A 22,905-nucleotide genomic window follows, 5' to 3' on the forward strand; every position below is an offset into this window, starting at 1 on the left:
AAAACAATTGCAAAATGCAGTCGCAAATGCAAATGCAAATGTCGATCCTTGAAAAAACAATTGGAAACTATAGTTCTTAGCTTTCTAGCAAAAAAATTGCAAAATACAGTTATTCTCGGTGGTAAAAAAAATGACAATCCAAACAATCTCTATCGTTTTTGATTGCAAAATGTAGTCCAGTTTTTTTGGTAGCGAAAATACAATTGCCAAAGTCAATCTCTGTTGTGACTGGTTGCATAAAACTAAACGCAAGAGACAGTTTTTGGCACTCTTGGTGGCAAAATAATGCAAAATACTGCCTTTAGCTCTCTTGGTACCCAAAAAACAATTGCAAAACACAGTTCCTAGTGCTTTTGGTAAGTAAAAACCAATCACATACAATCCCTGGCACTTGGTGGCAAATAAAACAGTTGCAAAATACAGTCTCTTGGTAGCAAAAAAGCAATTGCAAAAATTTAATACTTTTAATGGTAAAACTTTTGGTAGCAAAAATAATTTCAAAATATAGTTTCTAACGTTGTTGGTGTACTTCTGGTTGCAAAAAAACAATTGCAAAAGACAGTCTTGGTGTTTTTGACAGTAAAAAGTTAGTTAATTGTCTAAAACAGTATCAAGTATTAACTGGTAGCAGAAAACAAATCTAAAAAACACCTTCTAGCGCGCTTGGTGTACTGCTGGTAGCTAAAAAGACAATTTCAGAAGACAGTCTTAGCACTCTTGGTACGAAAAAACTAATTGATAGTACAAAATATGGTCTTTATTGCTCTGGATGTACAATGATAGCAAAAAACAATTGCAAAAAATAATCCTGGCACTCTTGATCGTAAAAAACTAATTGTCAAAAACATCGCTTTTGATAGCAAAAAAAACATTCCAAAACATAGTTCTAGTTCTTCTGATAGTAACAAAATAATTGAGAATCTAAAATATGGCTAAAATAGCGTTTTTGATGTACTTTTGGTGGCAAAGCGGCAATTAAAAATGACAGTCGTGGTACTCTTGATAGTTAAAAACACATTGATGGTCCAAAATTCATAACGCTTTTGATGTTATGTTGGTAGCAAAAACGAAAAGATAGTCTAAAATACATATATCTCACAGCGCTCTTGGTGTATTGTTGGCAGCAAAAGGACACTCGCTAAGGCAGTTCTGATACTTTTGATAGTAAAAAATTAATTAATTGATTAATTGATAGTCTCTAGAGCTTTTGGTGGCAAAAAACAATTGCAAAACATAGCCCTGGCTATTTTTGGTAATAAAAAACTAATTGATACTCTAAACAAGGTTCAAAGCGCTCTTGGTGTCCATTGGCAGCAAAAAAAAAAACAATTTCAATAGACAGTCTTGGTACCTTTCATAACAAAAAACAAATTGATAGTTCAAAACACATTATCCAGTGTTATTGATAGCAAAACAACAGAATCAAAAAACAGTTTCATTACTCTTGATAGTAAAAAACTAATTGATTATCCAAAATTTAGTTTATAGTGCCCTTGGTGTAACATTGGTGCCAAAAAAACAAATGCAAATAACAGTTTTGGTATTCTTGATAGTAAAACGTTAAATGATAGTACAAAATATTTTTCATGGCGCTCTTGGTGGTATAAAAAATGCAATCGCAAAAGGCAGTTCTAGTACTTTTAATAGTCGAAATTAATTAATAGTTAAGTTTCAAAAAATATTAATTCCAAACCTAGCCTTTAGCGCTCTTGGTGTATTGTTGGTAGCATAAAGACAATTGTAAAAACAGTCCGAGTTTTCTTGGTAGTTAAAAACTAATTGATAATCCAAATAAATAGTTCATAGCGCTTTTGGTGTACTATTGATAGCAAAAAACAATTGCATAAAGACAGTCCTGGCTATTCTTGATAGTAGGAAACTAATTGATACTCTAAAATAAAGGTCATAGTGCTCTTGGTGTTCATTGGCAGCGAAAAGAAACAATTTTAATAGACAATTTTGGTGCTTTTGGTAACAAAAAACAAATTGATAGTTTGAAACACAGTATCTAGTGTTCTTCATAGTAAAAAAACAAAGACAATAAACAGTTCTGGTACTCTTGATAGTAAAAAAATAATTGATAATTCAAAATTTAGTTTATATTGCTCTTGGTGTATTCTTGGTAGCATTAAGATTACAAAAGACAGTTCTAGTTTTCTCGATAGTAAAAAACTAATTGATAATCCAAATATATAGCCTTTAGTGTGCTACTGATAGCTAAAATCAATTGCAAAAGACAGTCATGGCTAATCTTGACAGCAAGAAACAAATTGTTACTCTAAAATAAAGTTTTGGTAATTTTGATAGTGAAAAAAAAACTAATTGATAGTTTAAAATACAGTATTTAGTGATCTTGATAGCAAAAAAACAAATGCAAAAAACAATTCTGATACATTTAATATTAAAAAACTAATTGAAAATCTAAAATGTAGTTTTTAACGTTCTTGGTGTAACATTGGTGGCGAAAAACAAATCCTATAAACAGTTATAATACACATTGTAGTAAAAAAACGTAATGTTAGTCAAAAATATATCTCATAGTTCACTTGGTGTATTGTTGGTAGCAAAAAGACACTCGCAAATGGTATCCTGGTACTTTTGATAGTCAAAATTGATTGATAGTCCAAAAGACAGTTCTAGTTTTCCTAATAGTAGAAGACAAATTGATAATTCAATTATAGCACTTAGGGTACTATTGATAGCAAAAAAACAATTGCAAATGACAGTTCTGGTACTTTTGATGCTAACATACTAATTGATAGTCCAAAATGCAGTTGATAACACTTTTCGTATATTAATGGTAGCAACAAAACAATTGCCAAAGACAGTCCTGATACTCTTGATAGTAAAAAACAAATTGATAGATCAAAAAACAGTATCCAGGGCTCTTGGTCACAAAAAGAAACAAATGTAACATTTAGTCTTGCTAGTGTTGATAGTAAAAAACTAATTGGAAATCTTTTTCGTGTACTATTGGTAGCAAAACAACAATTGCAAAAGATAGTCCTAGTACTTTGGATTAAAAGTTCAAAAAACAGTATCTAGTGCTCTTGGTACAAACAAACAAATGCATCATTCAGTCCTGTTACTATTGATAGTAAAAAATGATATTTGATAGAATTATTGGTAGAAAAAACATTTGCAAAAGATAGTCCTAATACTCTTGATGGTAAAAAACTACCTCACGGTCTAAAAGACATCTTTAGTCGTCTTGGTAGGAAAAAGACACGCAAAAGAAACATTGGTGGCGAAAAACAAATCCTATAAACAGTTATAATACACATTGTAGTAAAAAAACGTAATGTTAGTCAAAAATATATCTCATAGTTCACTTGGTGTATTGTTGGTAGCAAAAAGACACTCGCAAATGGTATCCTGGTACTTTTGATAGTCAAAATTGATTGATAGTCCAAAAGACAGTTCTAGTTTTCCTAATAGTAGAAGACAAATTGATAATTCAATTATAGCACTTAGAGTACTATTGATAGCAAAAAAACAATTGCAAATAACAGTTCTGGTACTTTTGATGCTAAAATACTAATTGATAGTCCAAAATGTAGTTGATAACACTTTTCGTATATTAATGGTAGCAACAAAACAATTGCCAAAGACAGTCCTGATACTCTTGATAGTAAAAAACAAATTGATAGATCAAAAAACAGTATCCAGGGCTCTTGGTCACAAAAAGAAACAAATGTAACATTTAGTCTTGCTAGTGTTGATAGTAAAAAACTAATTGGAAATCTTTTTCGTGTACTATTGGTAGCAAAACAACAATTGCAAAAGATAGTCCTAGTACTTTGGATTAAAAGTTCAAAAAACAGTATCTAGTGCTCTTGGTACAAACAAACAAATGCATCATTCAGTCCTGTTACTATTGATAGTAAAAAATGATATTTGATAGAATTATTGGTAGAAAAAACATTTGCAAAAGATAGTCCTAATACTCTTGATGGTAAAAAACTACCTCACGGTCTAAAAGACATCTTTAGTCGTCTTGGTAGGAAAAAGACACGCAAAAGAAAGTCTTGGTGTATTCTTGGTAGCATTAGGATAATTGCAAAAGACAGTTCTAGTTTTTTTGATAGTAAAAAACCAATTGATAATCCAAATCCTTTAGTGTACTATTGATAACAAAAATCAATTGCAAAAAACAGTCTTGTCTTGGTAGTAAGAAACTAATTGATACTCTAAAATAAAGTCCATAGCTTTTTTGGTGTTCATTGGCAGCAAAAATTCAATTTCAATGTACTTATGATAGTAAAAAACAAATTGATAGTCCAAAAAACAGCATTCAGTGCTTTTGATAGCAAAAAAACAAATGCCAAAAGCAATTCTGGTACTCTTTATATTAAAAAACTAATTGAAAATCTAAAATGTAGTTCTTAATGTTCTTGGTGTAACGTTGGTAGCAAAAATCAACTCCTAAAAACAGTTATAATACACATTGTAGTAAAAAAACGTAATTATAGATAAAAATTCGCCTCATAGTTTTCTTGGTCTATAGTTGGTAGCAAAAAGACACTCGCAAAAGGCATCCTGGTAATTTTGATAATCATAATTGATTGATAGTCTAAAAAACAGTCCTAGGCTCTTTAATAGTAGAAGACAAATTGATAATTCAATTATATAGCACTTAGTGTACTATAGGTATTGATAGCTAGACTGTTCTGGTATTTTTGGTGCTAAAATACTAATTGATAGTCCAAAATGTAGTTAATAACACTCTTCGTACATCATTGGTAGCAACAAAAGAATTGCAAAAGACAGTCTTGGTACTCTTGATAGAAAAAAACAGATTGATAGTCCAAAAAACAGTTTCCAGTGCTCTTGGTCACAAAAAACAAATGCAACATTCAGTTTTGCTACTGTTGATAGTAAAAAACTAATTGAATTTTTTTTTCTGTACTATTGGTAGCAAAAAAACAATTGCAAAAAGCAGTTCTGGTGGTACTCTTGATAGTAAAAAACAAATTGATAGTTCAAAATACAGTATCTAGTACTTTCGGTCACAAAAGTAACAATCAATCCTTTTACTGTTGATAGTAAAAAACGATATTTGATAGTACCAATGGATAGTCCTAGTACTCTTTACAGTACAAACTACATGACAGTCCAAAAAACAGTCTTTAGTGCTCTTGGTAGGAAAAATAAATGCAAAAGAAAGTTCCGATTTTGTTGATAATAAAATAAAAAACAGATTGACAGCCCAAAACGCAGTGTATTGTCTATAATATTTTTCTTACTTTAAATCTGATTAAACATAATTAATCAAATCAATATTTTTCGTAACTTTCCACTGAATCCACAGCACGAAATTACTTGTAAATTCCTTCAAAAGTGTTTTGTTTTTCTCATCCAACGGATTTATTTATCTCTTGATAAAATAAACGAGCCACAATCTCCAGAAAAATGACACCATGAAACGAATGACCATAACTTAACACGATGTCACGGATCATCTATCAGTGATTATTTAGCAATGGCGATCGAAATTTTTCAACTCGACAAAAATTACCTGTTTATGAATTGTGCACAGATCAAACTCCATTTGGAAATTGATAAGAAAATAATTAATGAAAATGTATCCTGATGAAGGTCGCATGTAACCTTTAGGGTCAACTGATACCTCGTTGTTAGCGATCAGTCCAGACATGATGATCTTCGAGGAAGTTTGTTTTTGTGAACGGTTGTGATTCGGTGCAATGTTTTTCTACAATGAAACAAACTTTGTTCTTTCTATTTCTGGTGGACGATACCTCAGTTTGAAGGTAAGATCGCTATCAGTCCTAGAACTTACTTCTTTGGGCTGTTTTCCACTAACCCGGAAAGTTCACAAGATTGTCAAAACTCTTTGAAAAAATTTTACTAATTTCATTGAATATTTGCGATCTGCGCAATGTTTGACCTTATTTGCACCAAATCCGTTTCTTTTCCAGACAACGTAGAAGATTTATTACTATAGGGAGGGTTGTCAGCGTGAAGCTAGGCACGTGTGAACAGAACAAATATCTGCTATTGTTGTGTAACGCGAAACACGGGATTTGCTGAGTCTGCTCGCGAAAAATGATTTCCTTTCATTTCGTTTGATAACGATCCAAAGGGCACTGTCGCGTTGTTTTTCTATTTTGGTGCTTTAATGAGACTCATTACAGCACTGTCCGTAGGTTGGTGCTTCTGTTAATTGATTGTCAAAACGAGACAACTGACAGTTGACCGATTTTAAGATTTTAAGGTTTTAAAAAACAAACGAAATTTTGACATTAATCGTGTCCAATTACAAACTTTAGAGCAACAAAATGGAGAATGTGATTGAAATCGGATTAAAACCCAAAAAAGCGTTCATGCGATTGGCTGGCATTGTCTTTATCAAGGTAGTTTTTACGACAAAAAACGCATGATAAGAACCAACTCGATCGTTGCTGTGCAGTCATTGGCTGAATGCCCAACGTGTTGTTTATTGGGCAAAATGGAGTCAATTCATTGGATGTGGATGACAAAATAGTTCTTTGCTTTTTTGTTTTTTGTACTTTTCGGTGAGGTTTAAAAACAGATCAATTAAATTTTTTTATTAGGAGGCTGTGTGTACGAACGTATCTCTGAACTTGATGTTTAAATGTTGAAAAATTGACAGATGTTAAGGAATGACAGATATCAAGACATACGTTTATAGAGTAATGGGCATTTTAAATTAAATCAGTGGGTTTGTAAGTTTTAAGGTTAGAACAACGGAATTTTGATGGGTTTATTAAATGTAGCAAAATTGAAAAATTTGCAACTGAAAATTAAGTCAGAAATCAGAAATTTTCACTTTTTTATTAAGTTTCGTAACTTTGTTAGTTTTAGGGCTACAAGGACGTAGTTTTCAGGCATCACTGCTTTTGATGGGTTCATTAAGTGTACGAAAATAGAAAAATTTGCAACAACAAATACAATTTTTAAAAATTTTAATATTTTGGACTAATCAAAAATGTTCACTTTTTCTATTAAATTCAGTAATTTTGTTAGTTTGAAAGCTAGAGCAACGTAATTTTTAGGCATCACTGCTTTTGATGGGTTCATTAAGTGTACCAAAATAGAAAAATTTGCAACAAATACAATTTTTAAAAATTTCAATATTTTGGACTAATCAGAAATGTTCACTTTTTCTATTAAATTCAGTAATTTTGTTAGTTTGACAGTTAGAGCAACGTAATTTTCAGGCATCACTGCTTTTGATGAGTTCATTAAGTGTACCAAAATAGAAAAATTTACAATAACAAATACAATTTTTAAAAATTTCAATATTTTGAAGTAATCAGAAATGTTCACTTTTTCTATTAAATTCAGTAATTTTGTTAGTTTGAAAGCTATAGCAACGTAATTTTCAGGCATCACTGCTTTTGATGGGTTCATTAAGTGTACCAAAATAGAAAAATTTACAATAACAAATACAATTTTTAAAAATTTCAATATTTTGGACTAATCAGAAATGTTCACTTTTTCTATTAAATTCCGTAATTTTGTTAGTTTGAATTAGAGCAACGTAATTTTTAGGCATCACTGCTTTTGATGGGTTCATTAAGTGTACCAAAATAGAAAAATTTGCAACAAATACAATTTTCAAAAATTTCAATATTTTGGACTAATCAGAAATGTTCACTTTTTCTATTAAATTCAGTAATTTTGTTAGTTTGAAAATTAGAGCAACGTAATTTTCAGGCATCACTGCTTTTGATTGGTTCATTAAGTGTTCCAAAATTGAAAAATTTTCTACAAGAAATACAGTTTTTAAAATTTAAATTTTTTGGACTAAGCACAAATTTCTACAATTTTTATTAAATTTTGTAACTTTGTTGGTTTTAGGGCTAGAAGCACATAATTTTCAAGCATCACTGTCTTCAAAGACTTCATTAAGTGTACCACAATAAAAAAAATTACAAAGTGAAATACAAATTTTTTTGGACTTTTCACCAATTTTTACATTTTCTATTAAAATCCATAACTTTGTTAGTTTTAAGTCTACACCAACAAAATTTTTAGGCATTACTGCCTTTGATGGATTTATTAAGTGTATTAAAGTAGTATATTTACAGCAAGAAATACAGTTTTAGAAATTTTAGTTTTTTGGACTAACCACAAATTTTTAGATTTTCTATTAAATTCCGTAACTTTGTTATTTTTAGGGCTATAAGGACGTAGTTTTCAGGCATCGCTGCCTTTGATAGGTTTATTCAGTGTACCAAAGTAGAAAAATTTTCAACAACAAATACAATTTTTAGGAATTTTATTTTTTTGGACTAATTATAAATTTTCACATTTTCTATTAAATTCCGTAATCTTTGTTAGTTTTAAGGCTACAACAACGTAATTTTCAGGCATCGCTGCTATTGAGAGGTTCATTACGTGTACCGAAATTGAAAAAATTACAACAAGAAATACACGTTTTAAAAATTTTAATGTTTTAAACTACCTATAAATTTTCACATTTTCTATTAAATTTAGTAACTTTGTTGTTTTTAAGGCTACACCAACGTTACTTTCGGGCATTACTGAATTTGATGGGTTAATTAAGTGTACGAAAATTGAAAAAGTTACATCAAAAAATACAGTTTTTAGAAATTTAAATTTTTTGAACTAACCACAAATTTTTAGATTTTATATTGAATTCCGTAACTTTGTTAGTTTTAGGGCTACAGGGACGTAGTTTTCAGGCATCATTTCTTTTTATGGGTTCGTTATGACCAAAATAGAAAAATTTGCAACAAATACAGTTTTTAAAAATTTCAATATTTTGGACTAATCAGAAATGTTCACTTTTTCTATTAATTCAGTAATTTTGTTAGTTTGAAAGTTAGAGCAACGTAATTTTCAGGGATGACTGCTTTTGATGGATTTATTAAGTGTACTTAAATAATGCAATTTACAATAAGACATACAGTTTTTAGAAATTTAATTCTTTTGGACTAATCAGAAATTTCCAAATTTTCTATTAAATTCCGTAACTTTGTTATTTTTAGGGCTATGAGGACGTAGTTTTCAGGCATCGCTGCCTTTGATAGGTTTATTCTGTGTACCAAAGTAGAAAAAATTACAACAACAAATACAATTTTTAGGAATTTTAATTTTTTGGACTAATTATAAATTTTTACATTTTATATTAATTTCCGTAACTTTGTTAGTTTAAGGACTACAAGGATGTAATTTTCAGGCATTCCTGACTTTGATGGGTTAATTCAGAGCAGTGAGATGAAAAAAATTACAAGAAATACAGTTTTTAGAAATTTTAATTTTTTGAACTATTTATAAATTTTCACATTTTCTATTAAATTTAGTAACTTTGTTGTTTTTAAGGCTACACCAACGTTACTTATAGGCATCACTAAATTTGATGGGTTAATTAAGTGTACGAAAAATGAAAGTTACAATAAAAAATACAGTTTTTAGAAATTTTAATTTTTTGGACTAACAACAAATTTTTAGATTTTATATTAAATTCCGTAACTTTGTTAGTTTTAGGGCTACAAGGACGTAATTTTTAGGCATTATTAAATTAAATTGGAAATATAGAAAAATTTACAACAAATTTTAAATTTTGGAATAATCAGAAATGTTCACTTTTTCTATTAAATTCAGAAATTTTGTTGTAAGGCTGCATCAACGTAATTTTCAGGCGGTACTGTCTTTGATAGGTCCATTATGTGTACAAAAATTGAAAAAGGTACAACAAAAAAAAAACAGTTTATAGAAATTTTATTCTTTTGGACTAATCACAAATTTACAAATTTTCTTTTAAATTCCGTAACTTTGTTAGTTTCACGGCTACATCTAGAAAATTTTCAGGCATCACTGGCTTTGATGGATTATTAAGTGAAATTAAAAAATTTAAAACAAGAAATTCAGTTTTTAGAAATTTTAATTTTCACAGCACAAATTTTTACAATTTTTATTAAATGTTTTAACTTTGTTAATTTTAGGGCTACAAGGACGTCATTCTCAGGCATCACTGTATTTGGTGGGTTTATTAAGTTTACAGAAATAGCAAAATTTACAAGAAGAAATACAGTTTTAGAAATTTTAGTTTTTTGGACTAACCACAAATTTTAAGATTTTCTATTCTATTAAAATTCGTAACTTTATTAATTTTAAGGCTATAGGGACGTAATTTTCAGGCATCAAAAGTGTACCGAAATTGAAAAATTTACAAGAAATACAGTTTTTGAAAATTTTTATTTTTTTGGACTAATTATAAATTTTAATTTTTTCTATTAAATTCTGTAACTTTGTTAGTTTTAGGGCTACAACAACGTAATTTTCAGGCATCACTGTCTTTGATGGGTTTATTATTTGTATCAAAATAGAAAAAGTTACAACAAGAAACACAATATTTAGAAATTTTAATATTTTGGACTAATCAGAAATGTTCACTTTTGCTATTAAATTCAGTAATTTTGTTAGTTTTAAGGCTGCACCAACGTAATTTTGAGGCGTTACTGCATTCGATAGGTTCATTAAGTGTACAAAAATTTAGAAGAAGTTACAACAAAAAATACAGTTTTTAAAATTTTTAATTTTTTGAATTTACCACAAATTTTTACATTTTATATTAATTTCCGTAACTTTGTTAGTTTAAGGACTACAAGGATGTAATTTTCAGGCATTACTGACTTTGATGCGTTAATTCAGAGCAGTGAAATGAAAAAAATTACAACAAGAAATACAGATTTTATAAATTTTTTTTGGACTGATTTTCAATGTTCGCTATTTTTTATTAAATTTCGAATCTTTGTTAGTTTTAAAGTCACAACAATGTAATTTTTTCTTTATATTTGTTCTGTAAGCGTGCCACAATAGAAAAAACTACAAGTTAGACAAACACTTCTAAAGAGTCAAATTGCTCCTCAAACGTTCATTTCAATTTGCCTTGTCAACATATTTAACTTATCTCATATTACGCCACGAATTCACTTACTGAGTAAATTATTATCAATTCTAATTTAGTACCAATTTTCCCAACGAATGTGAGATCCACAAACCTGAATAACAATACATTTCAATCTCAGATCTGTTTGACTGCTTTTTTCATCCATTCCCACTTGTAGGTAAACAGCGAAACTATCAAACAAAGAAGGATATTTTGAATGATTGCGCAAGCGTGTTTATTAATTTCAGTCATGCTGTCTCAACTGGCTACGGCGTCGTGATAAGCGTCGCGACGTCCACGAGTTACGGTGATTTCTATCTAATATGATAGAAACGTTCTGCGCGTTTTCGCTTAAATTGATGTATGTTGAAATGTATTGTCTAATTCTGTCTTAACTGACTTTTATTGTGTGTTTTTGTCTCATTAGTGGTGAGTTATTAATTTATTATTTCTTATTTCTGTACTTGTAAAAATTTTTTTTCATTTCTTGTGGTACAATTAGAAAAACATGCTGAGGGATCAATAGAATTCTTCATCGAGTTGGCTGGCACCTTATGAACGTATGTGTATTACCTTGACAATTATTGACAGTTTGTAAGGAGCCAACTTGATAAAATTTTCTTCGTTTTAATAAAAGAAATATTTAAACGTAGGTTTTAAAAATCTCTGGTCAGTTTTTAATCGGCAAATTACCGCACTTACAAGGTACACTTCTGTTAGCACTCGTAGATAAAAAATAAAATCGCTATTACATTTCATAAGCTGCCAATATTTTACGCTATCAATCATTATCAGCCGCTTTCTGGATGGTGTGGCTATTTTCGCACATGTAGGATGTTTGAGAGGGAATTTATGGTCGAACATCACAGAAATTTTATTTTTAATTTTACAACTATATACTAAAATGATTGCCGGATAATTAAATAATTTATTTCAAATTTGATCGATGTTATGTTTTAGATTTGATCATTTTTTCAAATCCGCTTATGCGTTCTAATTCTATTCTCTGCGTTCTATTCGGGAATGTTTGATGTCTTGTCTGGAAAAATCTGAGTTTGATTACACAGAAAAAAATTAAAGAATTTAATAATAGAAAAATTTCAATAAAAATGATTGTTGTTTTTTAACTTTTTTTTTTAAATTTTGAAATTTGTCACAAGCTTTAAACGCTTCTGAAGTAATAAGTCCCCAAAATTTTTTAGGTCTGACCTTAAAAATGTCAAATTTACAGAATTTTAAAGAAAATTCTAAATTTTTAGTTCGGTCTATAAATGAAAAGTCAAAAAATTCTTACTACACGTTCTAAAATTCTCTAATTTGGGGTGTGTAATAAACGCTTCTTAAAATAATAAACCTATCAAATTTTATGAATATGGAATGAAAATTTGGTCTATAAGTGAAAAATTTTAAAATTTTTACTACTGCTTTGAAAATTTTGGAATATTGTGCACATATTGTACGCTTCTGTATTGATAAACCCACAGAGTTTTATACATCTGGCGTGAAAATTGTCGCACTTGTAGAATTTTAAAGAAAATTCGAAATTTTGAGTTTGGTCTTTAAACAAACAATTTTAAAATTCTGACTACTAATTCTAAAATTGTTTAATTTGGTACACGCATTAAACACTTCTAAAATAAAATGCCTACCAAATTTTATAAAGCTGACGTAAAAACTGCCGCACGTATAGAACTTTAAAGAAAATTCTAAATTTTGAGTTCGGTCTATAAATAAAAAATTCTAAAATTTTTACCACTTCTTCTAAAATTCTGTAATTTGATGCACTGATTAAATGCTTATAAAGTCACAAGTTTACGAAATTTTATAGGTCTGATGTAAAAACTGTCAAAAAGACAGATTTTCCAAAAAAAATCTAAATTTTGAGTTTGGTTTATAAACAAAAAATTTTAAAATTCTGATCAGTTTTTCTAAAATCATGCTATTTAGTACACGCATTAAAAACTTCTAAAGTATTAAGCCTACCAAATTTTATAAAAATTGTCGGACTTATATAAATTTATTGAAAATTCTAGATTTTGAGTTCGATGTACAAATTGAAAAATTCTTAAATTTTTACTAGAGCTTCTAAAATGTTGGAATATTGTGCACATATTTTACGCTTCTGTAGTAATAAGCCCACAAAATTTTACAGATCTAACTTAAAAATTGTCGGACTTATAGAATTTTAAAGAAAATTCAAAATTTTGAGTTTGGTCTATAAACGAAAAATTCTACAATTCTGATTACTGGTTCTAAAATCGTGTAATTTGGTACACGCATTAAAAACGTCAAAAGTAATAAACTTACCAAATTTTATAAATCTGACAAAAATTGTCGGATTTCTAGGATTTTATAGAAAATTATAAATGGTCTATAAATGAAAAATTCTAAAATTCTTTCCACTGCTTCTAAAATTCTGTAAATTGGTAGACTTATTAAACGCTTTTGTAGGTATAGGTCTACCAAATTTTAAACATCTGACATAAAAATTGTCGGACTTACAAAATTTTAAGTGAAAAATTCTAAAATTTTTACCATTTGTTCTAAAATTTTGTAATTTAGTACACTTATGAAAGGCTTCTAAAGAAATAAGTTTACAAAATTTTGTAAATCTGACATAAAAATTGTCGAATCTTACAGAATTTAATAGTATAGAAAATTCTAAATTTTGAATATGGTCTATAAATCTAAAATTTTAAAATTCTCACCATTGTTTTCATAATTCTAAAATTTGATACACGCATTAAACGCTTCTACGGTAATAAAAGCACACAAAATATTAAAGATTTGACGTGAAAACTGTCGAATTTATAGAATTTAATCCTAAATTCAAAATTTTGAGTGCGGCCTGTATACGAAAAATTCTAAAATTTATAGCACTCGTTTTAAAATTCTGTAATTTGGCACACTTATTAAACGCTTCTAAAGTAATAAATCCACGAAGTTTTATAGAAGTGACGTAAAAATTGTCAGACTTACAGAATTTTACAGAAAATTCTAAATTTTGAGTTCGCCCAATAATTGAAAAATTCTAAAATTTTGACCATTTGTTCAAAAATTCTGTAATTTTGTATACTCGTTGTACGTTTCTAAAATAATAACCCCACAACATTTTACAGATTTAACGTAAAAATTGTGGGACTTACAGAATTTAAAGAGGAGTTAAAACTTTGAGTTCGTCCTAAAACAGAGAAATTCTAAAAAACTTTCTCCTTGTACAATTTTTTTTTTAAATTAGTACAATCAATAAACGGCTATAATGTAATTAGTCCAAAAAAATCTCATTAATATAACATTAAAACTGTCAGAATAAGAACATTTCTTCAAAATTTTTGAATTTTAAATTCTACCTCAAACTGAAAAATTCTAAAATTCTCACTACTGTTTTTAAAATTCTGAAATTTGACACACGCATAAAACGCTTCTAGTCATATAAGCACACAAAATTTTATGTCTGACGCGAAAACTGTCGAATTTATAGAATTTAATCTAAAATTCAAAATTTTGAGTTTGAGCTGTATACGAAAAATTCTAAAATTCTGTAATTTGGCACACTTAATAAACGCTTCTAAAGTAATAAGCAAACAAAATTTTATAGAGGTAACGTAAAAATCGTCGGAATAGAAATTTTTAAATTTTTAAATTGATCTATCGAAATTAAAAATTCTAAAATTCTGACCACTCGTTCTATAATTCTGGAATTTAATACACGCATTAAACGGTTTTGAAGTAATAAGTCTACTAAATTTTATAGACCTAACAGTAAAATTTTCAAAACTACAGAATTTTATAGAAAATTAGAAATTTTGAGTTCGGTTTATAAATGAAAAATTTTAAAATTTTTACCAGTTTTTCTATAATTCTGAAATTCGGTACACTCATTAAACGCTTCTAAAGAAATAAGCTCAGAAAATTTTACGGATCTGACGTGAAAATTGCCAGACTTATAGAATTTTTTAGAAAACTTTAATTTTTGGTCTAGTCAGAAAATGAAATATATTAAATTCAATCGAATTATTTATCTAGGAGGCTAGACCGTACAAACGTGTGTCTGAACTTGAAGTTTAAACGTCAAATAATTGACAGATGTTGAGGAATAACAAATATCAAGACATACGTTAACAGAAATTTAGAAATTTAATTTTTTAGAATCTTTCATGTCAATTTAATTTTTTTAATTTCTGAATTCTCTTCACTTTTTCCCAATTTCATTTCAGATTTAGAAGTAAGTGATGAACCACAGCGGCAAAATGAAGGACCTGCCAGGCGCCAGCGACACTGTGCAAGACCACCGAAATCTGCACGCTTGGTCTGAAACCTCCGTGGACAACGCAACTCAACACAAATTACCGATAAACATGCGTTTCAACGAAGGACACCAATTGTCCATCATCGTCTACAGTATTTTGATGATATTCTCAGCTGTAGCCAACACCACCGTCTTAGTTCTCATAGTCAAAAGACGCAGAAAAAATCCTTCGCGGATCAACATGATGTTGATGCATCTCGCGATCGCTGATTTACTGGTGTGTATACTATTTTATTCACGATTGGGAATTTTAAACAGTTCGGAATGATAATTTTGTTTACCGTGTTTTCGTCTTTAACCTTTTAGGTTACATTCCTCATGATGCCCTTGGAGATAGGATGGGCTGCGACAGTGGCGTGGCACGCTGGGGATGCCATGTGTAGGATAATGATGTTTTTTAGAATATTTGGACTCTACTTATCTAGCTTTATTCTTGTGTGCATCAGTGTTGATAGGTAAGCGAAATGAAGTTCAATATTCGCATGAAACAGGCATTTTGAAAGTGGGTTTGTTGGGCCACTCAGTATATAAACACTCTGTATATAAAAAAAGTGTAAAAATGTTCAATTACGATTGAAGGTTTTATTTAATTTGTTTGTAATTAAGTTTGTACATTTGCAAAATGCCTTTTCAAGCACGGAATAAACGATTTTTTTAACTCGAATAATTGGTTTTATTATATTAAAAAAAATGCCTTTTTGTGCACAACACAAACTTTAGGTTTACAAAATGCCTCTCCTATCATTGTAAGGCTTACATTTATGTCAACATTTGCAAAATGCCTAATGCACGAAAGTGAGAATGTCTTCTTATTTAAAATGCTTAAAAATGAAAAAAGGGTTAAATTTTATGACTTCAGATTCTACAAAGACGAAATTTAAAAATTTGCAAAATGCCTCTAGGCATATTAAAATCTGAACGAATTAATAGCAAATTTGTTTTCGACAAAAATTGACAGTACACAAAGCAAGGTAATATTTTCATTAGTTGTACCTTTGCAAAATGTCTTATAATACAGCAAACGACCTATTTATAGTTTTCCAAAATGCCTCCAAATGCCTAAGTGACTCGTGCTGGTTAAAAAACATATATTAGAAGTATGCCTTTTTGACTGTTGTAAAATGCCCCAAGTAGGATGAGGTAGTTAGTTCTTTGAAAATTGGCAAAGAAGTTATATTATTTCAGAGTTGCAAAATGCCTTGTAAAAAAAAAATATTTTTTTATTAAATTTATCTGCTAAAATTCGTAGTTTAATGCCTCTAAGACCCGAAAAAAACTATTTGCGTTATTCAAAATGCCTTCAAATGTCTAAATTAAAAAGTTTTTATTTTTGAGATGGACAAAGATTCTATGCTCAAAAACGAGTTTTAGATTTAACTCGGTTTCTTTTTGAGATTTTAAGTGGTTTTTGTAATTTTGGGAAAATTTCTATCTCTTCAAATGGTCAAAGATTATATATTTTAGAATGTCTTTTCTACTTTTGCCCAGGATTAGCAAAAAGTTTTTATAACACGAAACAATTTGCTAAAATTTGTAGTTCAATGTAATTTAGATTAAAAAAATGCCTTCCAAGGTACGAAACAAATGATTTGAATTCTTCAAAATACCTTGAAATTTCTAAATTAAGGAAATTTTTTGTTGTGTTGATCAAAGATTCTATGTTTTCGAAATTTTAAAATTTGCAAAATGCCAATGCTATTTTCTATAGAAATTGCTAGTACTCGAAATAAGATCTGTTCTTCAATATTTACAATAGTTCTAGATTTGCAAAATGCCTTCCATTGCAGAAAACTCCAACAAATTTCTTCTTCGCGCTTCATAGTAAATTAAGCCTCTATGATAAAAATATATAACTGACTAGTTTTTTTGTAAATTGTGAATACTCGAAAAAAATATTTTCCCCAGTATTCATATAATTTAAATTTGCAAAATGCCTTCTAATGCAGAGAACGATCAATTTTTATTAAAAGCTGCCAAGTTTCTACTTCGCATTTTAATTTAAATTAAACAAAACATGCGTTCATTGACAAAACTGTCGGATTTACAAAATGCCTCGAGGTAAAATGCCCTTACAATTTTTTATCTAACTTGTGAAAAGTCTTTTTGATAACAAAATGCTTCAAAACTCAAAAATCGCCCGATTTTATGTCAAATTTGTTATTTTCCTTTTATTTTCAAAATGCCTCAAATAGAATTATCAAGTGGTTTTTTCTGAAAATTACCAGTACAACGAAAAGCGTCATTTTTCTCAATGTTTGCGATTGTTTTAGATTTGCAAAATGCCTCTTAATGCAGAAAACAATCTATTTAAATATATTCTATATAGCTCTTACATGTACAAAATGCCTTGATACAAATTACATAATGCCCTAATGTTCTAAGTTGGATTAACTAGCAATTTTTTTTGAAAATTGCCAGTACACGGATGCAGTTGTTTTGACAACATTCGCAATTATTTCAAATTGACAAAATGCCTTTTAATGCAGAAAACGATCAATTTTTATAAAGTTTTTTTTACGTTTTAGTTTGAATTAATTGGCATAGCTATCGGATCTACAAAATGCTTCCAGGCTAAAAACAAGTTTGTGACAATTTTACAGAAGAAAAATGCCTTTTAAATATTTAATGTAGCTTGGTAAAAGTCTCTATTATTGCAAAATGCCCTCCCAACTCAAAAATGCTAACGAAACAAGTTATTTTTTTAACTTTGAAAAAGCCACTGATGGTTCAAAATGCCTTCAAATGTCTATAATGAAGAGGGTACTTTTTGGGCGTTGATCAAAGATGCTGTGTTAGAAAAATGCGTTATATTATAATAAACAAATCTACTAAATTTGTTAATTTGCAAAATGTTAAAATTAATTTTTAATAGAAAATATGTAGCTTTAATCTTAATTCGATCAGTACTTCCCGAGGCATTTTGCAAAATTTAGAATTTTTTTCTGGGTTAAATCAAGCACTCAAGCATTTGACGGCATAGAATCTTCGACCAACACAAAACAAAATCATCTAAATTTGGTCATTTTAAGGCATTTTAAAGAACTCAAATCATTTATTTCGTACTTTGAAAGGCATTTTTCTAATGTAAATTACTTTAAACTACAAATTTTAGCAAATTTTTTCTTGTTATAAAGGCATTTTGCAAATCCTGTGCAAAAGTAAAAAAGACATTTTAAAATATATAATCTTTGACAACCATTTGAAAAAATACAAATTTTCCTAAAATTAAAAAAACGACTTAAGGTAGAAATTTGTCGGAGTTTAATAAAATAGATCGTTTTTTTTGCATTAGAAGGCATTTTGCAAAGTGATAACAATTGTGAGTATTGAAGTAAAAACTCTTTTTTGATGGTATAAAACCTTTGTTCATCTTAAAGAAAAAAAGGGTTTAATGTAGACATTTCAAGGCATTTTGAATACAACAAATAGCTTGTTTCGTGTTTTAGAGGCATTAAACTGCAAAGTTTAGCAGATAAATTTAATAAAAAAAGTTCGTTGTTTGCTTTACAAGGCATTTTGCAAATCTGAAATAATATAACTTCATACGTATACTGGCAATTTCCAAAGAAGTTAACTACCTCATCCTACTTGGGGCATTTTGCGACAGTAAAAAAGGCATACTTCTAACATATGGTCTTTGGCCAGCACGATTTACTTAAGCAATTTGAGGCATTTTGAAATTCTATAAATCAATCGTTTAAAAGGCATTTTGCAAAGGTATAACTAAGTTTAGAAGACAAACTTATTAAAAAAAGTTCGTTTTTTTTACAAGGCATTTTGCAAATCCAAAATAATATAACTTCTTACGTGTACTGGCAATTTCTAAAAAAGTTTACTACCTTATCCTACTTTAGGCATTTTGCAACAGTAGAAAAGGCATACTTCTTTGGTACAAAGTACATATACTCTTTGGTTAGCACGATTAACTTATGCATTTGGAGGCATTTTGAAAATCTATAAGTAAATCATTTGCTGTATTAAAAGGCATTTTGCAAAGGTACAATTTTTGAGAATATTACCTTGTTTACATGTACAAAATGCCTTAGCCCAAACAAAAATCTACAACGACAGCTCCAAAATGCCTTCAAAGGCATAAATAGTCTAATTTTCTGCCAGCAAAGTTTCTAGGTTCAAAAACGCCTTCAAATTTTGATACAATGTTACAAAATGCCTTCCTAACTTTAGAATTCTAGTACTTTTTACTATTTACAAAATGCCTCGCACGGCATGATGCATGAAATTTTGTTTGTTTTGCCTTATATTATAAAAATGCCTATATATGTATAAGAAAAGATAGTTTGAATGCTTTGTGTCCCGATAATATATATTTTGCAAAATGCCTTCGAACACCCAAAAAAAAAACAATTTACTTGTTTGAAGTTATATCTAGCAGTGCTACCAACCCACACCAAACTCCACAGCCCCCTTCAACACCACTAAACCACCTTTCCCTCCTTGCAGATTTTACGCAGTTCTTAAGCCTCTCTACCGCCGCGCTCTTGACAGAAAAGACAGGATGATGGTGGCAGCAGCATGGATCGGAGCAACATTATGCAGTCTACCACAAGTAAGACCCCAATCACCCTACCAACCCAAATAACACCCCATTTCAGTTGGTAGTTTTCCACGTCGAATCCCATCCAAACATTACATGGTATATGCAGTGTGTTACGTACAATGTTTTTCCGACGTACGCCCACGAATTGATGTATTTACTATTTGGAATGATCATGATGTACGCTTTGCCACTGACAGTTATTATATTTTCATATGCTGCTATACTCATGGAAATATGTCGCAGAACGAGGAATAATAACGGTGAGTGTCCTAACCTCAATCTGTCAATCTTAAAATGGTTGATTGTTTTCCAGCTGACAGTGTCACTAGATCAAGTTTGGCGTTTTTGAGCAAGGCGAAAGTTCGCACTTTGAAGATGACGATCATCATTGTGTTGGTTTTCTTCGTGTGCTGGACTCCTTACTACGTCATGTGTATTTGGTGAGTCGTATTCTAGGGAGTTGTGTCAAAATTGCAGGGCTGCCAACTCAACTCGAATATTAAGGCCTCTTGGACTTAGAGGAAGCAGTTTTGAGTGAAATTTATAATTAAAATCCCCCATTAGGTACAAAATAAGACAGAAGATAAGATGTTGAGGTTAAATGTTAATGACTGTCTGAAGAGTTGTTTTTGATAGATTTCGATAACGACGAGTTTTGATTTATTAATCACATGACTGAAGGAGCAGTGTTGCCACGACACTTTTGAAGTCATGTTGGCAGTGCTACCAACGGATTTCCACCGACGGATTAACGTAATTGAGCTGATAAAAAGTACAATTGATCCGCCACGAGTCTTGGATTAGTCTCGGATTAATCACATCGTGGTCAGTCGGAGCCTGACTGATGGATTTATTTGTGCGTTTTATTCCTCGAGGTTATCTTTAACGAGAGTCCTTGGAACTCCCTGTTGTCCGCAGACAATAACGAATCAATTTTGCAAATCATTAGAAACGACAACTGACATGAGAATATTTTCATTGTGCTCCTTCCAGGTATTGGCTGGACAAAGCTTCGGCGCTGAAGGTGGACCAGAGGGTGCAAAGAGGGCTGTTTTTGTTCGCCTGCACGAATTCCTGCATGAATCCGGTGGTTTACGGGGTGTTTAATATAAGGGCGAGGCGGACGGGGAGGAGGGTGAGGCCGAGGACGAGTACGATTACCATGAAGACGTCGTGTCTGCCCACGTCGGCGAATGAGACGCGGTTGTCGCCGTTGGAGATCTCGTTGAAGACTTTGGAGTGATGGGGGTGGGCGGGGGCGGGGGATCTACATATCAAAAAACTCTGGAGATTTGTTGCTGTTTTTTGTTTTTATTTTATGTTTGGTAAATATAAGCACAATTAAGAAGGAGTTGTTTTATTTATAAAACAAAGATTCGACTTTTGGATTAAAAATATGAGACGAGTTTTGCATTTTTTTAAACTTTATTACTTCCATGACAAACTAATTAATTTGGGGTATTTTGGACTTGCTAATTCCCCGTGCTAAATTACAAAGTTAGAGATATAGAAGTGAAAGAAAACACGAAAACTGTTGTGAAATTTGGAAAGGTGACTAATTTAGATTTAGAGACTAATTGTACCAAATTCCAAAATTATAGAGCAGAAGCGACAAGTTTTAGAAATTTTAACTTTTTAGACAAAACAAAAAAGACTATTAATTTTTATTAACAAAAGAATTTTAATTAATTAGGAATATTTCTAAAATTTTATTTTTCTTCGTGTGACAATGTCGTCGGTCAAGGCAAAGTACTTTGAAAAATGTTTCCAATAAAACTGGTTGAAACTATTGCAACTAATGACCACTTTAATGATGTTAAATTCCACAAATTTTCAAATTGAAAGAAATGTGTGAGTGTTCGAACAATGAAGTTTGTGTTTATTTTAATTTTACTAACATGTGTAAGTTACTCAAGAGGCCAATTGCAAGGTAATAATTTTATTTTTTGGCAGAAACGAAAACAGCGAAGATTTTTTATTAAGAATTGTGACTATGACAATATAAACGTCATAGCAACTAGATTTGTTAAGGTTTGTAACTAAAATTTTACAAAAAGTGCTTGGAGCTGCAGTTTTAGTAATTTTGACATCAGGGCAATCAGATTTAGGGAAGTCAACAATTTAAAGTTGCCCATGAATTGTACCAAATTAATTTTAACAAATGTTTTCGTCTAAATGAAAAATTTCCAAAATTCTTTGAGCAACCTTCTAATTTTGTTTATTGTATTCAACAGTCAAACACAGATCTTAGACAAACACTTGTAAAAACAAAAAAGTTTTAATGTATCTAACTTTCTTTAAATTTCGATTATTACTAAGCATAAACACTCTGTATATTAAACTGCTTTTATCAACGCCAACGAACTGAAAAAATAGACAATCAAACGCGCCTAACGTTTCGTTTAAATTGAAAACTCTTGAATAATATAGGGTAGTACTTTACCTAGCAAGATATTTTCTCATAGCAGCACTCTGTAGTACAAATCACCACAACGACCCTCTTTATCAAAAGTCGAAACACAACTGATTCCAATAATGAGATTAATATGTAATTTCCTAATTGCTTACGACAGATTTTAGAAATCTTTATTTTTTGGATCAAATTAAAATGGCAATTTATTAAAATTAAAATTACGGGCTGTAACTCTGGTAATTTTGACATCAGAGCAATCAAAATTGGGGAAGTCAGTAATTTAAAGTTGCCTATTAATTGTACCAAATTGCAAAATTGTAAGTCAAAAAGGATAGATTTTGTAATATTTTATTTTGGAAATAAACCAAAATTTCCAAAATTTTTTGAAAAATGCTTATAAGTCTGGTGGTTTATCCCGCGATAGCAACAAAACTTAAAAATGTTACTAAATTATACTTGAATATTAACTGAATCAAATGTCAAAATTATCGGGCAAAAACGAAACTTTTTAGAAATTTTTATTTTTGAGTGAAACAAAAATGTCAATTTATTTTTAATAAAAGTAATTTTGTCATCAGAGCAATCAAATTTGAGGAAGTCAGTAACTCGAAGTTTCTCATTAATTGTACAAAATTTCAAAATTGTAAATCAAAAAAGATAGATTTTGTAATTTTTTATTTTGAAGATGAATCAAAAATTCCAAAATTTTCCAAAATGTGCTT

At 30.0% G+C, this 22,905-nt stretch overlaps 1 protein-coding gene across 2 annotated transcripts; it reads left to right on the top strand.

Annotated features, from left to right (window-relative positions):
* Window positions 1-5,618: 5,618 nt before the first annotated feature.
* On the top strand, window positions 5,619-21,013 carry LOC148180469 (adipokinetic hormone/corazonin-related peptide receptor variant I-like). Of its 2 annotated transcripts, XM_088036971.1 has the most exons (8): window positions 5,619-5,771; window positions 9,957-9,994; window positions 15,121-15,429; window positions 15,519-15,667; window positions 19,674-19,779; window positions 19,826-20,030; window positions 20,084-20,210; window positions 20,764-21,013. In XM_088036971.1, exons 3-8 carry the CDS (start codon window positions 15,136-15,138, stop codon window positions 21,011-21,013), a joined length of 1,131 nt encoding a protein of 376 aa, XP_087893097.1. In that variant the 5' UTR covers window positions 5,619-5,771; window positions 9,957-9,994; window positions 15,121-15,135. The 2 variants fall into 2 exon arrangements, with proteins under 2 accessions (XP_087893097.1, XP_087893090.1); XM_088036964.1 differs by lacking the exon at window positions 9,957-9,994.
* Window positions 21,014-22,905: the final 1,892 nt, after the last annotated feature.

The sequence above is a fragment of the Gnatocerus cornutus genome, chromosome 1 (assembly GCF_029298725.1).
Source record: "Gnatocerus cornutus isolate USDA-ARS CGAHR chromosome 1, icGnaCorn1.1, whole genome shotgun sequence".
Lineage (NCBI taxonomy): Eukaryota > Metazoa > Arthropoda > Insecta > Coleoptera > Tenebrionidae > Gnatocerus > Gnatocerus cornutus.

Coding starts and splice junctions, on each gene's coding strand:
- LOC148180469 (XM_088036971.1), top strand. CDS start 15,136: ATGAACCACAGCGGCAAAATGAAGGACCTGCCAGGCGCCAGCGACACT. Junction 15,668..19,673: donor GTGTGCATCAGTGTTGATAG/GTAAGCGAAATG, acceptor CCCTCCTTGCAG/ATTTTACGCAGTTCTTAAGC. Junction 19,780..19,825: donor CATTATGCAGTCTACCACAA/GTAAGACCCCAA, acceptor ACCCCATTTCAG/TTGGTAGTTTTCCACGTCGA.